This window comes from Heliangelus exortis, chromosome 5 (assembly GCF_036169615.1).
Source record: "Heliangelus exortis chromosome 5, bHelExo1.hap1, whole genome shotgun sequence".
Classification (NCBI taxonomy): domain Eukaryota; kingdom Metazoa; phylum Chordata; class Aves; order Apodiformes; family Trochilidae; genus Heliangelus; species Heliangelus exortis.
In genome coordinates this window covers 27,483,420-27,500,286 of record NC_092426.1, presented here as the reverse complement: position 1 = coordinate 27,500,286, position 16,867 = coordinate 27,483,420, and the positions used below count along the sequence as shown (strand labels likewise).

At 36.5% G+C, this 16,867-nt stretch overlaps 1 protein-coding gene across 3 annotated transcripts in view; it reads right to left on the bottom strand.

The window, feature by feature from the left end:
• Positions 1–3,324: 3,324 nt before the first annotated feature.
• Positions 3,325–16,867, bottom strand: part of PRKD1 (protein kinase D1) — a 124,924-nt gene continuing 111,381 nt past the window's right edge. For all 3 annotated transcript variants that reach the window (XM_071746202.1, XM_071746203.1, XM_071746204.1), the window contains 4 exons: positions 16,357–16,455; positions 15,450–15,717; positions 5,569–5,654; positions 3,325–4,291 (listed from right to left, as the gene is read on the bottom strand). In XM_071746202.1, coding sequence (XP_071602303.1) covers positions 4,073–4,291; positions 5,569–5,654; positions 15,450–15,717; positions 16,357–16,455 — 672 coding nt within the window. In that variant the 3' untranslated portion in view covers positions 3,325–4,072. The remainder of the gene's footprint in view (positions 4,292–5,568; positions 5,655–15,449; positions 15,718–16,356; positions 16,456–16,867) is intronic.

Sequence of the window (16,867 nt, the reverse complement as noted above, 5' to 3'; positions counted from 1 at the left end):
GGGATGTCAAGTATATGTTCCCATTAGTCCCAGCAAGGGTTAGGGTACTTTTTTTTCATCTTGCTAGCATTTTCAATGTCACCTCTACAATTTTATTGTCTAGGAAAAATTCAGGTGTGAAGAGAGGTGTTGATTTATGCAATAATGTGAAAGAAATAAAACTGGTTAGTTTAACCTCTCAAACAAAAAAAAGACAGTTGACACAAAAAACAGATGGTTGTTGCCTTGCCAGGAGGTCAGGATTTAAAACTTTTCAACTACTGCAGAGGTGAGATTTTAGGAAGGTTTTTCAGTAGTGAGATGTAGAGAGGACAGAGGAGGGAGAGGGAAGAAAAGGGCAAGGCAGAACATCCAAATAGTTTTAAAGAGATCCTGGTAAAGTGAGAAGAAGGAGGTGTGATGGAGTACCTGAGATAATGGGATACAAGGCCCACTGACAGCAATTCCCATCCTAGGACATGAGGGTGTGGATGGAAGCTCACGCGTGGCCAAGCAGCTGTGTGGCAGCTGAGCGGCACAAGTTGTGTAGGTACATGCTGTTTGTTCACCCTATTTGCTGAGTTAGTCAAACTGCCTGGACAAGAAAGTGGATAAGGAAAGCTACCTGAATGAAAAAAGATAATAGGAGTGAAAATGGAAAACATAAATCAGAAGTTCTAGCTTCCAAGTACACATTGGCTATTACTCTGAACACCACAGCTAAGCTTTGACACAATAAACATACTGACAGAGGTAGATGTATATCATACACAGTATGGCATCAGAAAAGGAAATAACCATCAATAGATCCTCAGTTCAGTATTTACATACAGCATAACCATTGTAGCTTTTGCTTCTGTGATGCATGCACAGGAACTCTTGGCCTAATGGAAAATGCAAAGGTCACGGCAACACTGCTGCAGAACAGCCCACCATTCCTTTTCCCTGAGTAAAATCAGCAAAGGAAAATTATGTAGGACAACATAATCCCTGATTTGCCTCAGTTACACTTTGATGCTGATGTATCTGGAAGAGCAAGTTTCCATTTAGGCTTTGAGTTAGGAATCAGTGAATTCATCTGTCTGGATGAACTGCAAGCAGTTCAAATTTCACAGTGCAACATTTCTGAACAGCAGCAGGGAAAATTTCAATTTATTATACTGGCTAACAGCAGATTATTTTTTTTTTTCTTTTGTAAAGCAATGAATATTTGCAAAAGTTCCTTAAAGCAATGAAGCAAGCTTCAACATTCAAAAAAAAAAAAAAAAACCCAACAAAAACAAACAAACAAACAAAAACCAAAAAAACCCCACAAAAAAACAAAAACCAAAACAAAACAAAAAAAAACCAAAACAGGGATGGGGAGGAAAGAAAAAAATCTATGCCTCTAGTACTAAGAGTTCCTTTGAAATTATGTTTAGTAGCTAGTCAGAAAGTTTCACCAAGTAGTACTGCATTTATACTTTTGTCCCGGCTCTGTTGGCAAACAGTTTATCAAAAGTGCTCCATGAGATTAAATGTTTTTATCAAAATAGGTCTCTGCTTAGCAAACCCTTATGCATGCTAAGCATTTCTATGGAAGAAACCAGCAGATGATGAGGCTTAGGTTAAGTACTCAGTGCCCTTCCTTCATTGAAAGTTGTGTTGGTTTTGGTGTTGTCATTCAGTTTCTTGGAGATGCTGCTATAAGCTGTGAAGCTCTTTGCTTTTATTCCTCTCATGGGTGTCCATGCTTGAAAAGAGAATGGTAGTTCATTATTTGCTATTTTTAAGAATTTGACTGTATTGTTCAAAATCACCTTTGCTCAAGGGTTGGTACACTAACTGTAAACAAAAACAAGCCAGTAATAAAATGCTGACTCAGCTACATTGATCAATATGAAAGCAGAGCTCTCTGTTACTGGTTAACACAGAGGAATGAGACAATATTAAGGAGCTTCTCCAAGGCCATAACTCCTTATGAACATTCAAGATATCAGCACCTGAAAAAATTCTATGATTTTGTAAATTCTCCTCAATTTCTTTATAAAAAAGTTACTTAATTTTGATTGACTCCTGGAGCTGTTAAAAGAACAGAATATAATTTTTATATATCCGTGAGTCTAACTCTCCACCTTCCAGAGTTTGAAACATATGTATACACTTTTACTTAAGAGAAATTTGCTAATCAGCCTTAGTTTGGCTTGATGCATATTTTACATCTCATTGAAGATTGAGGCTGAATGAAAAAGAAATTATGGCCAAAATTAGCCTTGTAGAAAAGTCCTGACTGAAAATACAGACATTACTGCATGGCAGAAAAGTCAGCACAGTTGAACTCTGCACAACCAGTTGTTTTAGAACATGTTACAAGGTGAGTATTATCAGAAAGCTTCTCTCAGGGTACAGATGAAGTGGAAAAGGATTTCTTTTTTGACAGTAGGAGGAGAGGAAAAGAGGCAGGGAAGAGAAAGAGATGTATATATAATTTTTTACAATAATTTTTAAATTTCTATAAAATAAATTAAAAATATATTTTTCCTGATTGAATAAAGGTAAGTTTGCTTCATTTCTTTTATAGTACACACCATTTGTCCAGTAGATGTGTAAAATAAGTAAGATTCTGCTGGCTTTGGGTCACATATGGCATCTGGCATAAACTTCATCTGGACAAAGCTCTTCTTTTAGGAAAAAGTGTATTTATCTGATGAAAAGGAAATAACTTTAAAAGCAATGTGAAGCCAAGATTTGGTGTGTAGAGGCTTACTGTATGTGGCCTTTATTGCACACTTCTGCCTCTCATACCAGGTAGCTCACCTTTTTTAATCTCTTCAGTACCTGCATATCATGTGATTTTTTTCAAAGATAGCCTGTGGCATTGGCATAATTATCAGCTTCTCTCTGAGTTACTCTGGCACTTCTTACTGTGCAGCCTGAACCTCTCTTATAGTTAAAGCTAGACAGGTTAGTGTTGGAGCACCAAGTAATTGTTAGAAGTGAAAATTAGTATCTTTAAAATTTTCAGGGGAAAGAGAGCAGAAGGGATCTATGTTATCTTGTCAGTTCAATGGAACTCAGTGAAAAGCAGAAGCACTACACTTCTCTAAAAACTAAATCCCCATAAATTTCACTGGTACAAAATCAGTGTCATCAACTTCTCTGCTCTCCCCCTATGTTTCAGTACTGCACTTGATTTAAACTCAGTCCAATTAGCTTCTTATAAAGTGTGTTTTACAGGTACCCAGGCTATCTGCCAAAATTTTCCTACCAACCTTCACATGGGCTTCTTAATGATGAATTAATTTACTCCACTTAATTCTGGTGCCACACCACGGATACTTTAAACAGAAAGGTGAATCAAATGAATGTATTTTAACAAGACTTTTATTGAAAACATACACAAAGTCGACAAGATATTTAGCTTCTGAATGTACATATTAGAGAATAATACTTTAAGAAAAGGTGAAATACAACAGGCATATGCTGCAGTTTACATTACTTAAGGCATTTAGGTTTAAAAGCAAGTTATAGAGTGTGTGTCCATGTATCTACACACACAAGCACAGACACACAGGTTATCTGATTCGAAACTGTACACTGCTATGCAATCCATTATTTTTTTCTTTTTCTTTTTTTTTTTTTTTTTTTTGACACTAAATAAAGCTCTTATCCAAATGGTAGAAGTTGTTCACAGAACAGCAGTTATAATCTACTCTTCAAGAGTTTGCTTACAATTACAATACTAACGATGCACAAATAAACCCCCCAGTCTTCATGGAAAGTTCTCTCTTACCAAAATGAGGCTCAAGTAAGAAAAACACTAGTTTGCAAAGGCACCGTGGAGACAGGTTTTAATACATTAAATACAACATGAATCATTCACAATAACAAGTTTAGTGTTTCTGGGAACTTTAGTAAATACAACACAGTTGGTCACACAAAAAATGTTTCTGTTGATTTGTCTTGGCAACTCAGATACATCAACAGTGTAACAGCATAACAGCTTTGTTCCCATCTGACAGAAAATAATGGCAGTTCTGCAAGGCAAACGTTAAACCTGACCGTATGTATTTATTAATTCCACAGTGTTTTGACAGATTATAAAGGATGCAACTTAAAGGATGCTGACACGCTCACTGAGGGCTTTCATTTCTGTTTCTTCTAGCTTGGTGTTTTCGTTATGGTTAGCAGTTGGACTGATAAGGTGTGCTGGATACTGCAATCCGTGTTCTCCTGAATACTGTTCCCATCGGGAGTCATCACTTTCATGAGTGATGTAACGCTCACCCATTTTACATTCCAGTTCCCTTAAATCTAGCCAGGTTTGATAGTCCTGAAACAAAATTACAGTTAGTTTTAATATTCTTAGAATAAATCACATTCCCTTTACTACCAATAATATGTGAAGTGTTGTTAACTCAGCAATCTAAAGGTCACACATGCATCCTTACTGCTCCAGAATGGAAAAATCTTTTAAGTAATAAATATGAAAATTGTCTACAAAGTTAAGTTTAGTTTCTAGAGGTTTATTTGATGACCTAGTTTTATTGAACTCTGTCTTTAGTACCAACATGTTACAGGATATTTAGCAGAATGTATCAATAGTCTGTGACAGCTAAATAAGGTATAGGTGGTAAAAAAATACCTTGCAGGAGACGCTATATGATTAAGGAAAAAGTCACATCTTTGTGACTGGAAAACAGAGTGAAGGGAGGAAGAAAGCAAGTGCAGGAGAATGGTCCCTGGAGAAGAAGGGGTAACAGGTAAAAGGTTGTAGCCCTTTTCTTCATATTCCAGGAGGTCACCCTCTACTCTGACAAACACTTGTAAACATAAGGTACTGGAGTAGGATTCAGTTCTCAGTTTGGATAAAGATTCCTTGGGGATTATGGACTATGCTGTGTGCCATGGTTACTTTCCTACACACAAATGTGGATCCCTCGGGAGATCCCATGACCTGATGTCCAAATCTGGCCTTAGCCCATCTCCATAGAGGTGCACAATGACCTGGGCTGCAGTTTCTCCCTGTCTGGGAGCATTGGGATGGGTTTGGGCTGCTTACTGCACTGATTCTGTTTGGGGGTTTCAACATGCAGTGATTTGGCTTCTGTGAGGACAAAAAAAAGGAACATGTAAGGAGTAGAAGAGAGTGGCTTCTAGCATGTTGAAATTTTGTTTTAAGATGAAAAATTAATTGAAGATGGCTAATGGCTTTTCCTGGAAAGCCTACAACTTCACTCATTGTTCTGATGACTGTGAGGTGGCAGGCTATTGATTAGTTGTGATCAGAATTGCAGACTCCAGGTAATGACAAAATTAAGTCAATGTACTTTAAGCAGGGTTTTTTTATATATATCATGTTCTTGGTGAACAAATATGTTAAATAATTTTAGTGTATTTTGAAAAGCTGAGAGATTTCATTATTGGAATCTAATATTTTAAAAATTAATTATAAAATAGGCATAAACTGGTAAGGGAGTATGAGGTTCTCAGGATCTGAAAACATCTACAGGTTTGTAGGTTTGCATAATACTATTGTGCTTAAAGATGAAAACTTTTTATGACTTGGAGCCTAAAGACATAGAAAAACCATAGAATTCATAGCAATACCTGTAACCAGGGGTGGCTTAATGTTTTGTCCACACTGTAGCGCTTCCTCATTTTTACTTGCAACAAATTATTTATGAGATCAATAGCTGGAAAGAAATAATTTGAGAAAAAACAGTTTAAATATATTTGTTTGAACTAGGACATGAAAGCAGAGATAGACAAATGTGGTCATTGTAAGAAGTGCACAGTTATCCCTCCTTACTCCAGCTTTTTAAAAACTGCAGTCAGTGCTTCTGTCCCTGAAGGTATCCATGCAGACCTTACTAATGGGATTACAACTGTTTTACTGAAGAGCTAGAAAACCTCTAGAAAACCTCTGTTTTCATTTGCAGGCATACTGCAATATCTGAAGAAAATCCTCACTCAGTTCCTGTTGAAGGGGAAAAAAAAAAAATTCAGGCAAATGAGGGGTATAGTATTCTTCAGGTACCACAGTAAATACACGTGTGTATATGTGTATTTCTCTGAGACTCTCAGTATCACTTTTAAATAACTGGCAGCAGCATCTTCCCAGGCACTGTGTGGCAGAATCAGGCTTTGTAATTCACTAAGTCTTGCAATACTAATCATTTGAACTGAGCATTGCTTCTGCCTCCTAATAAGCAGTCTGGTGTTTCATAAAGGCAAAAGGGCTTCTTTAGAAATGTATTTATTTATGTGTTTTTGAAGGAGTTGTGTGATTCACTGAAGTTACAGGTGTCTGTGCTGTAGTGCCTGAAGAGAAAAAGCCCACGAGTCAATGACCAGTTCATGGAACCACACTGAGTGACCTATTTGGAAAAGTCTCTGGGATGAAATTTTTGAGCTCTGAATGCATCTAATAAAATAGAAAAACATCAAACACAAAATAAATGATGCATGAAAGGTAAAATTCTGTTCTAGGTGGTGCTAAAGACTAGGCATGTGTTCTGGGGGAACCTTTTGGGTACAAAATAACTGATGGACCACAACAATTACAGTATCACTGCCACTTTCCCATTTCATCACAGTATCTCTTGGCTTGTGCAAAGTATGCTGGTATTTACATTTTCATTTCTTTGCTTATAATTTGGTGATCAGGAAAGGTGGTCTGGAAAGAGACACAGAAATATCATACCACCAAGGGGTACTGGGTCTGATGTCAGAATGGGTATTTTTTCCAGCTAGATATTGAAGGAGATGAATAATCATCTTGTCTGTATTAAGAGCAGGAGATAGGACAGAATTTTTTAACTCATACACCTCTGAGGTTATATTTTGTGCAGCAATATGGCCAAGATTTTCTTTTATAATAGAATCTTCCTCTCTCCAGGTTCAGCTTGCCAAGTAGATCTTTCTGTGTGTTTGTGCCATAAGGCAGAGCACAATGTTCAGGAAAATATGGCATCCTATCTGCATGCATTCCTGATGCTGAATGAATATTATCTTGGAAACCAAAGCAATCATGGAAATTAAATCAAACAAATCTCAGGACCTGTAACAAAAAGAGCATTGTTAGAGGTTCTTAGCTATTCTTTTCCTGGATCAGATAATCCTAATTTAACTTTTCCTGTTGTGTTGTGGTCTCACTTAAAAATGTCTGTGAAGCCAGTCATTAATATGGGATTAAAAAGCCCACGGGTAGTCAATAGGTCCACTACTACTGATATATGTCAGGACTCTGAAAACTCATTTTTTTCTCAAAGTAGTGAGGTTAGTCTTTTTCCTTGAATTCCAAGCTACAAGGAAGAGACAGCAAAGTCAGACACAGTCCACAGTCCAATTATAGAGTGACTTCTGAAATAACCTAGGAAAAAGTAGTGGTCATCTGATGCTTGGAAGAGAAGAATATAGCCCTTACCACCACAGTAGATCTAGGAATCAGCAAACATCACCAACTTCTATAATGCTGTCCTCTTAGCCTCCAATTCAGCAGAATTACAGTGCAACTTCAGGGTGTCTTTCGGTTAGTAGATCAGTATTGAATGTGAATATTTATCCTATTTATCTATTGTCTTTAGTGGTATATGAATTTCAGATATAATTTTTCATCGTTCACTAGGAATCTCAGCTTGGCAAATAGGTCTAGAACTTGATGAAATTGTTGGTTATCGAGGCAACTAATTTCAGTCAACCAACTGTTGACATCTAAGCAAGTTCATGTTTGTCATGTTTCCCAAGATGTGCCTCTATAACTGGCAAGTACCTACTGAATATTCTTCCTGCCATGGAGTATCTGATAATGTCTCTTTTATGCATCTTCTCTCCAACCCACTAGAAGCAGGTAAAAACCCAAGACTTGCAAGTGATGAAATTACATATAGTTAGGTAGCCTCCATTAAGTTACAACAGGATGAAAAACCCTCTGCCCACTTTCTTTTCCTGCAGGACAATTATATACTACACCTCATAACATTTGTTATCTTGTATTCTTAGGGGAAAGTGTCAATAGGTTGTTTGAACAGCTCAGAAAGGCACTGGCCTTGAAACAATCACAAGAGAAAGGTACACAAATATGAAAGTAAAAAGGTAACTTCACAGAATGGTTCGGGCTGCCAGCAGTGAGCAATCAGTGGTTCTTGAGAACAGTTTACACAGATAGCCTGTTTGTTTCACAGCTGGAATATTGCTGTCTCTGTAACAAATTTTGGTGTTTGTTTTTAGTTCCTGGGTTTTATTCTTGGGTCTTTATCTTTAGTTCTTTTGGGTTCTTTCAATATCTTTCTTGCCTCTTAGCAATAAATAAGCACAAATGCAAACGTGACTTCTGTGAGGACTTATGGCTCAAACTATTGATACACTTCCCTTTGTTTTAATACTCAGTTTTCAAATGTAGGTAAAGAATGGGATCAAACATGAGTATCAGTAGCAAAAAGGATTTGCTCTAATTAATTATTTGCAAATAGTTATTTGTAGTAAAGACAGGGTAACAATTTTCACCCTAAGCATTAAATTAACACATACCAGTTTTCATAGGAATGACTGCTTTAGCTCAATTAGGATGTAATCCACACATTAACACAGAACTTCATAAAATATCTGAAAACTCTATTATAAACCTACCATTCATTTAGTCCTATGATACAGATAGATTTTTGTTATAAAAAAGAAAACACCTTAAGAATATAAAGAAAAGCAGTGCCAAATTAACAATAAATTAACAATAAATTTATACTTGGTCCAGAATTTTTAAAGTATACCCATAATATTAGCTACCCTTACAGCCATCAGTTGTAAAATATAAGCTGCTGCCATTAGTGTAAAGTTTAGGACTTCCTAGGTACTGGATTCTTCTGATTATAGCTCTGTTTATTAGTGGTATAATTTTTTCATACACATAAACTCCTTCCCTACAACACAGCTTTGTGGACAAATACTGCAGTACGCATGCAGGTACGTTATCAAAGAATAACCTTCAGCTGGCAGAGCTTATTATATTCAGGGACATCAACTGGCATAGTCCTTGATAATTGTAAGATGCACCTCTACAAAACAGATTTTGTAACACTAATCTATCCTAGCAAATATATGGAAGTAGAGCCAAGACCTCAGTTTAAACAGCTAGTTAAAAATGCATCTTTGAGCTATAACATGGATTTGACCTCCTAGTACTTAGTGCATATTTAGGTGACCTTCTCATTAACGCGTGAAACAGTTTCTATTCACAATATGCTGAAATGTCCATATAAACACTGGCTTGAGGGCAGCAGTGGTTTTACCTCTGACTCAGAAGTGTAACAGGCACACCACGATCAGATTAAATACATGGAAGAAATGGCATTGTTTGTTCCCAAATTATTTAATATTATGAAGTAATGTGAAGTACCTAATAAACAGTGTGCACACCGCACAGATCGTCAGACTAGCAGTAGATGAGTTGAGTTAGCAGCTGATGAAAAAAAAATTAATACAATGACTTATGAAAATTCCACAGCAGAATGAAACACGCAATGAATAATCCAAAGGTTGATATAGCACATTTCAGGACCATGCAGTTCAAAGGAACAGCCAGGAACAGTGAAGACACACTAGGTAAAGTATACCAACAGGCAGATGGACAGGATCCTTCAAGTAGTTAAGTCAAAATAAGACCTTTGAGATGATGCAAACTGGGTGGAATGGAAGGTCAAAGTTGAAAATAGCTCTGTATTTGACATGCAAAATTTAAAGCTATAAAACAGAAGAATATTCTGCAAGTAGATTCCTCTGTATTAATACCTAACAAAATTCCACAATGACATCTGAATTAAGGTCAAACTGTCATACAGCAGTTTAGTGAATTTGGAAATGTAAGCTGGCTTGACAGCCACTGAGGACAGAACAAAAATAGCAGATTGGGTAAAGGAATGTTGAATGGCCGTAAAAAGATCTGGTTTTATACAAGATATATACTCTCTACAACTCCCTGAAAGGAGGGTGTAGCCAGGTGGGGGTTGGTCTCTTTTCCCAGGCAACCCTCAGCAAGACAAGAGGGCATGGTCTCAAGTTGTGCCAGGGGAGGTCTAGGTTGGACATTAGAAAGAATTTCTTTACTGAGAGGGTGATCAAGCATTGGAATGGGCTGTCCCGGGAAGTAGTGGATTCTCCGTCCCTGGAGATATTTAAAAAGAGACTGGATGTGGCACCCAGTGCCATGGGCTGGGAACTGCAGCAATAGTGGATCAAGGGTTGGACTTGATGATCTCAGAGGTCCCTTCCAACCCAGCCAATTCTATGATTCTATGATATCAAAAACTACCTCTTTACAATAGCATATTACAGTTCTATTTAGACATACAAACAAACTCAGTTTTCTGGGAAATATTTTTTTCAAAAGAGAGAAGCTATTGGAGAAAGCTGGGAAACTGCAGCTGCTCACTGGGAGCAGAAATCATAATCTGTGAGATTGTGTGTACACACGCACAATCTCTAAAAAACCTTAAAATGTAAAACAATCGCATTTGGCAAAGTTATAGAAGGGATTTTGTGCATAAGGGCTAAGCTTTGGGAAAAGACATTTGCAGAAATGTTTTGACTGAGTAATAATTTGGGAAAAAAAAAATTTTTAGGAGCTACAAAACCTGAATGCTTTTAATGTTTATGAGTTAAGTTTTAATGGGGGACGAGGACAGACAGCATTACCAAAAAAACCTCTAGAATTTCTCAGCAAGAAGAGCTGATGAGACTAATGCAGATGTTATCAGATAGATATATTATGGAGAGAAAACATAGTCAATGAGTAGCCACATTCCTGAGTGGCAAAGATGGAACTGTTGACAGTGAGTGAAAGACATTAGACAGTGAGAATTATGATTCTCAAAGGGATTTTGCTTCCTCTCTTGGCTTACAACTGTAGATATTTATTTTAAATATTGCTAGAAAATGTTTGAGAAAAAGGAGTTCTCAAGAAAGTAACACAGACCACACAATTACATTCATAACACACTTTTCCTCCAAAATACAGTTTCTTCCCATATGTTTTTGCTCTAAAACTGCTAGACTTTAAGTGTATTATTTATGTAATAATGAGGTTTTAACTGTTATGGGTCATGTATTTTTACAAATCTATCACCTTATCAGTGTAGTTCACAATTTTAAAAGCCAGTTGAATGTTAGCTTAAGAGCAGTAATTGAATAAGGAACACAGTATGGGAACTTTTAGGCCACTTTACCACTGTTGCTGCTTTTCTAGACACAGTGTTTAGGTATGACCTCTCTCTTTTTTTTTTTTTTTTTTCCTTTTTCCCCTGTTAAAATTTTGCCACCCTCTGCATTCCTGCTCCCAAATTAACATGCTGTTGCTTGGCAATATCAGAAAAGGCACCTACTGAGCACTAAACCCAAAGTGATGATAAACGCAGCTCTAATTTTTGCACTATCCATTAAATGGAAAGAAATACATGATTTTGCTAAAAAGTAAAATATATGAGTTTTTAATTCCTGATTACAATAAACATACAAGTTAACATGGCACTACTAAGTTTAGCTATTAAACTTTGACATGAGCACTGAAATAACTACAGTTGGAGGAAGATTTACATCCAATTTGTAGTAGCCAGAGTAATAGTAATAAGGAAGAAACAAAGGTTTGAACACTGTTCTGTTTTCCTCCATGTTTATTCTTGTAATAAGCATGCAAGAATTCCTAAGACTGCTCTCATTAGCCATTCTGTGACAAATTATGTGCTGCTAATAAAACTGTTGTTTCACAGGCACTGGAAAGACTCTTTGGTCAATGATCATTTCCCATAGTCTAAACTGAAAATTGCATAACAAGGTATAAAACACAATTTTTGAAACATTTATGGCTCCATTAAAGGGACATACACAGAATTTCGGACAAGCAAGTTGCTGCTTTCTAAGAAGTAACTAGCTCAGGTGTAGTAGCTGCATATGTTTGTGCTCCTAATCCAGCATAGGTGTGAAGTAACCCCCTTTATCTATTGTTCTAGGGTGTCTGTGTTATCTGCCATCACTTGCTTTAGGCATCCTGTAGGATTGTTCACATAGATGGCACCAGGTTTACATAAACAACTACTCGTTTGTTTGTTTGTTTGTTTATAACCCTTCTGCTACTTCTCACCATTGTACAACAGTGTTTCTAGCATTAGCATACTGGGAACATACACAGCATCCAGTACTAAAGACAAAACAATCATGCATGTTGCATTTTACATGGTCAGAGAACCAGAGAATTTTTCTTTGCATGCAAAAATCAGAGTTAATAATAATTCTCCTAGGTAGTAGCCTCACTATTCTAAGTTCACTGAATTCTGTTTCTGTCTCCTGTGACTGAGGCATGTAATATGGTCTCTCCATGAAGCTACCATTCTTAAAATTGAGCTTTAATGTACAATTCATAGAGACTATTGCTAAAGAGTGCTTAGACACAGCACTGGACATATGAGAAAAATTACATTCACTTATAACCTTTTGACAAATGCTTTTCCATTAAAGGTAATATTTTTTACATTTCTTTATCTGTGACAATAATATTTGTCTAATCAACTTTATTTTTATTTTTAATCCTACAGAAGCACAGCAAAATTTTGTTTGAAGGTTGAGGTTGTTTAGTATGTGTCAAAGTTATATTAAAAATTCATAGAAGTTTTAAAGTGTCAATAAATGGGATAGAATGCTGGATATTCAATATTTTTTCTTCCTTAGAAGTAAAAATATAACAAATTTGATTTTTGTTTAGTTTACAGCAAAGAATAATGCCTCTTGCAAGAAAATATCTGTGTACATCCTTCAAGACAAACAGCAATTTCAAATCATAGCAGCTTGAAAGTGTTAGGTTCAGCAATGTTTATTTATAAAGATCTTGCTGGATTCTGCATTCCATCATGTGTTACAACTCCCTTACAAGCTTGAGTGGAAGAACTAGCTGACTTTAATTAATAACGTCTTTGCATAATTATTGCTATGATTAAAAATCCGGGAGAATTAGGTAAAAAAGAAATCCATTGGGCCTTTAAAAGATACCTATTATTGATCTTTCTATATGAAAATTAAAACACTTTAAAAAGCAATCATAGTCATGTATGCCAAAAGTTCTGCTGAGAAATCTTCAATGATAAATAATATTTGGCAAAAAAAGAATAAGGGAAAAGATATGACAAGAAAATACCTGTTCAAATTGAAAGTAATTGTTTGTCTGAATTTTTTAGATTTCCAGAACTCTGTGCAGAGAAGTTTGAGGCCCAATGAGTGTATTTTAGCTTGAAATGAGCTTCATCTTACCATAGTCCACATTTAATTACACAAACCTTTTCAAACAGCTTTTATTTGAAATGTTGTGTATGCAAGTTCATAAAATCTTTAAATAATCATGTGTTTTGCCCCAGATGCTTCAACACTTTATACCATTAATTATCATGGCCCTGTTCAGAACTGTAATCCAAATTAGAAGCGTTAAAATGCTGGGCGCAGATTCGTGTTTTAAGCATGCTATATGGCCACAGATCTGCCCTCTTGTGACCTGCACTGAAGAGTGGTTCAGAACAGCAGAGATGAGAAAACTGCTTCTTTATTATCCCTGGATAATCTGGAGTTTGAGTTCAACTTTAAGCTCTAAAAATCAGCATTATCAAGTAATACTTGGACAAAGATATAACACTTCCTGTGCTAAACATAACAGACCTGTTCAGAATTTTTTCAGGTTTTTCTTTAGCACAATAGAGTAGCTCATCAGCTAGGAATTCAAGATACATATCATAAAATCACAATGTGTAAGCAGATTTTAACTTAGCAACTTGTTTAAGTCTGTTCTTTCCCACCCTTCTACATGCTTGCAGCCTGCATCCATTAACTCTCAATGCAGGCTGTGATTCTATGAAAAGAGAGATAACACCCCAGTAGGTGAGTTTTCTGTAGGTGCTCTACTGAATCTTCACCTCTGAATGTAGAAATTGATCTTCTGTCTACCACAGTAGAAACTTGTGGGAGACAGTTTCTTGCAGCCTCCTCTTCCTGACTGCTGTTTGCTTATCTCTCTAGCGCCAGATAAAGCATTGCTGCCAACAGATTCTGTCAGCTTACATATCAGAACTGTGTGGAGGTTCGGAGGACTTCAATGTATAATTGTGAAGATTTATGGCTCTTTTTTTGTCCCTTCCACAGATCTCATCAAGGTTCATCTGCCACTAAGATAAAACAACACACAATGCTCTCAAAGCATTTTCCAGCTAAGAATCCCACAGGGTTATAAGTAAGCATGTAGGTACAAGCTGGGGACCTCAGGTGAGGCCAATCAGCTGATAAGGGGGTGGCACCCAGCACTGCCGAGAGGGATAGAAAGGCCTGCGAGGAGCGCCAGTGACTCTGAGCGTGGCGAGCAGGAGCAGGCAAACAGGAACAGGGCATGGCACTTCGAGAGGCACTTCATGAGGCAGTTCGCGCAGACAGGGCAAGTAGGAGGGGCACAGCCACCTCCCAGTAGGTCCCTTCCAACCCAGCCAATTCTATGATTCTATGATAAGTAAGCTACCATTAACCTGTAAGCTAACCTGTCATCTAAAACCCAGAAAAATTGTTCTGTTACTAGCAGAAATTGTAAATGCTAGTATTTTAATTCATGTTGGTACCTATTACAATTCAGAAAAGAAATCTAATGTTTATGTTGATTCCTTTGCTTTAAGACATATGAAGTTTGCAAAACTTTAAGGACACAAAGATGATGATTTTTTAAAAAAAACAACCAGAGAGATTTAAGTTCCCTGAAAATGTTATGTTCAAGAAACATTAATGAAACCAGAACTGATATTTTTGTTAAATGTCCTCCTTAGTTGTGTTGAGGCATTTTTAATATAACTAATTTACCTTCTTTAAACATGCTCATAGTGAACTGTTCACATTACTCTTTTACTATCAAATGTCACCCACTAGAATCCTAGTTCTGAAAGCCTCAATGGTTATCTTCAAGGCTTCCCCCCCTGCCAAAAGCCTCTTCTACAACACTTTCTCACACTGTTCTTGAAACCTCATCTGCTTGGAACTGTTCAGTATCTTTTTATCTTCTTCACAGAAAGACTACAGGGGTACAGCATCCTACTGAATGGAAATTGAAGCACAAGTAGAACAAGAAAAGACTGCAGAGGTAGTAGAACCTACTATAAGAGGTACAGAAGTAAATATAAGCAACACCCGTTCCACCAGCTGAGGTTTCTCACAAGACTGTACAGAAACCCAATATGTAGGTGCCTATGTGCCTCCTGCAACACCTCCTGGAAAGATCCCATGCTAGAGGATTATGCCACATGCAGAGTATGCATGCTCTGCAGGAAATGTTCAAAGCAGTTGATAGCACCAGTATGGTACATTATGGTACCTCGAAATTTCAAACACTTTTTTCCCACTTATAGGTAGAGGGGGAAAAATATGAAAGCAAAATACAATAGGTTTTTTTTAGCATTTATATGAACACAGTTATAAAGAGATGTTACCTTCATGAGAAATTTCTTTCCAGGGATTAGGTGGATACATAAAAGCAGCATTCTGGATTTGGTCATGTATATCTTCATCTTCATTGAATGGAAAGGTACCACTGAGGCTTACATAAATGATCACACCCACAGACCACATATCCAGAGACCTGTTGTAGCCTTTGTTTCTCAGCACTTCTGGAGCAAGATAGGCTGGCGTCCCTACAACTGAACGTCTAAAAGATTTCTCTCCAATTATGCGGGCAAAGCCAAAATCACAAAGTTTTACCTGTTTAAAGAAAAGTGCTATAGTAAGACTGACATTATTTTTTATTTATTAAATACACACTTGAAGAATTTTTATCTGGTTTAGCTGAAATATGCATCTCCTAACATTTTTCAAGTAGACTTTTTTTAAAGTCCTCTTTGTGAGGAATACCCTTATTCCACTGAAAGCAGATTACGTGATCTACTTTATATCCTCTGCTCCCTCACTCCGTGAAAAACAAAGTAAAAGCTGTAACACATGACAGCTTAGAATGCTCTTGGTGAAACCAGTAATTCAAAATAATACTTATTCATTCATACCACAAAAATATGCAACACAAGAATTGTTCTACCTATGGCTTTCCCCTAAATCAAGCAAGTTGACAAAATTTAGTTCTTGAACTTCTGCTTTCATTTTATCATGGACCGAGTTACATCTTGCCTCTCCGCAACATCTTGCCTGGTAACTTTAAAGGAATAGATTTGCTGCTTAAGAATTTTTTAGTAAGTGACCAGTTTTTTCATATCTAAAGATTCTGCACAGTTCCTGAAGGAGACACAGAGAGGTCACTAGTCACTTTTTTGTTTGTTCATAAAATAGTAACTGCTAACACTTATTCATTGGAACAACTTATTTTAAGAAAAGACATTGTCTGCTTGCCTGTGGGAAAGGATCAGCTGATGCCAATAACACATTTTCTGGTTTGAGGTCACAATGAACAATATTTTTGAAATGAAGATGTCTTAAAGCAACAAGTATCTGTAAAGAAATCAGAAATAAATTCAGTTTTAAATGTTGCACTTTTTTGTTCAGTTTGGTTTATATTGTTCAGACAATATCAGTAATCAGAGAATCAGGGACAGATTCTCAGTAGAGAGAAACAACCTAACAACAAGTTACCTCATAAAACAATGTCTACAATAGGAGGGAAAAAAACAAAAATTTCAGCTATGATTTGTTGTGTCTCAAGTTCTCTTGATATTTCACAATACAGAATATGATATTTCCTTCTCCAAAGACTTCATATTCTAAACGTTTTTAAAAACTTGGTTCTAAGTACTTGGGTTTGGGGTTTTTTTTTGTTTGTTTGTTTGTTTTTTTTAATTTGTAAATGCAGGAACAAAATAACCTTCCAGATCTAAATTCACTAAAAAAAAATTGACAGAAATAT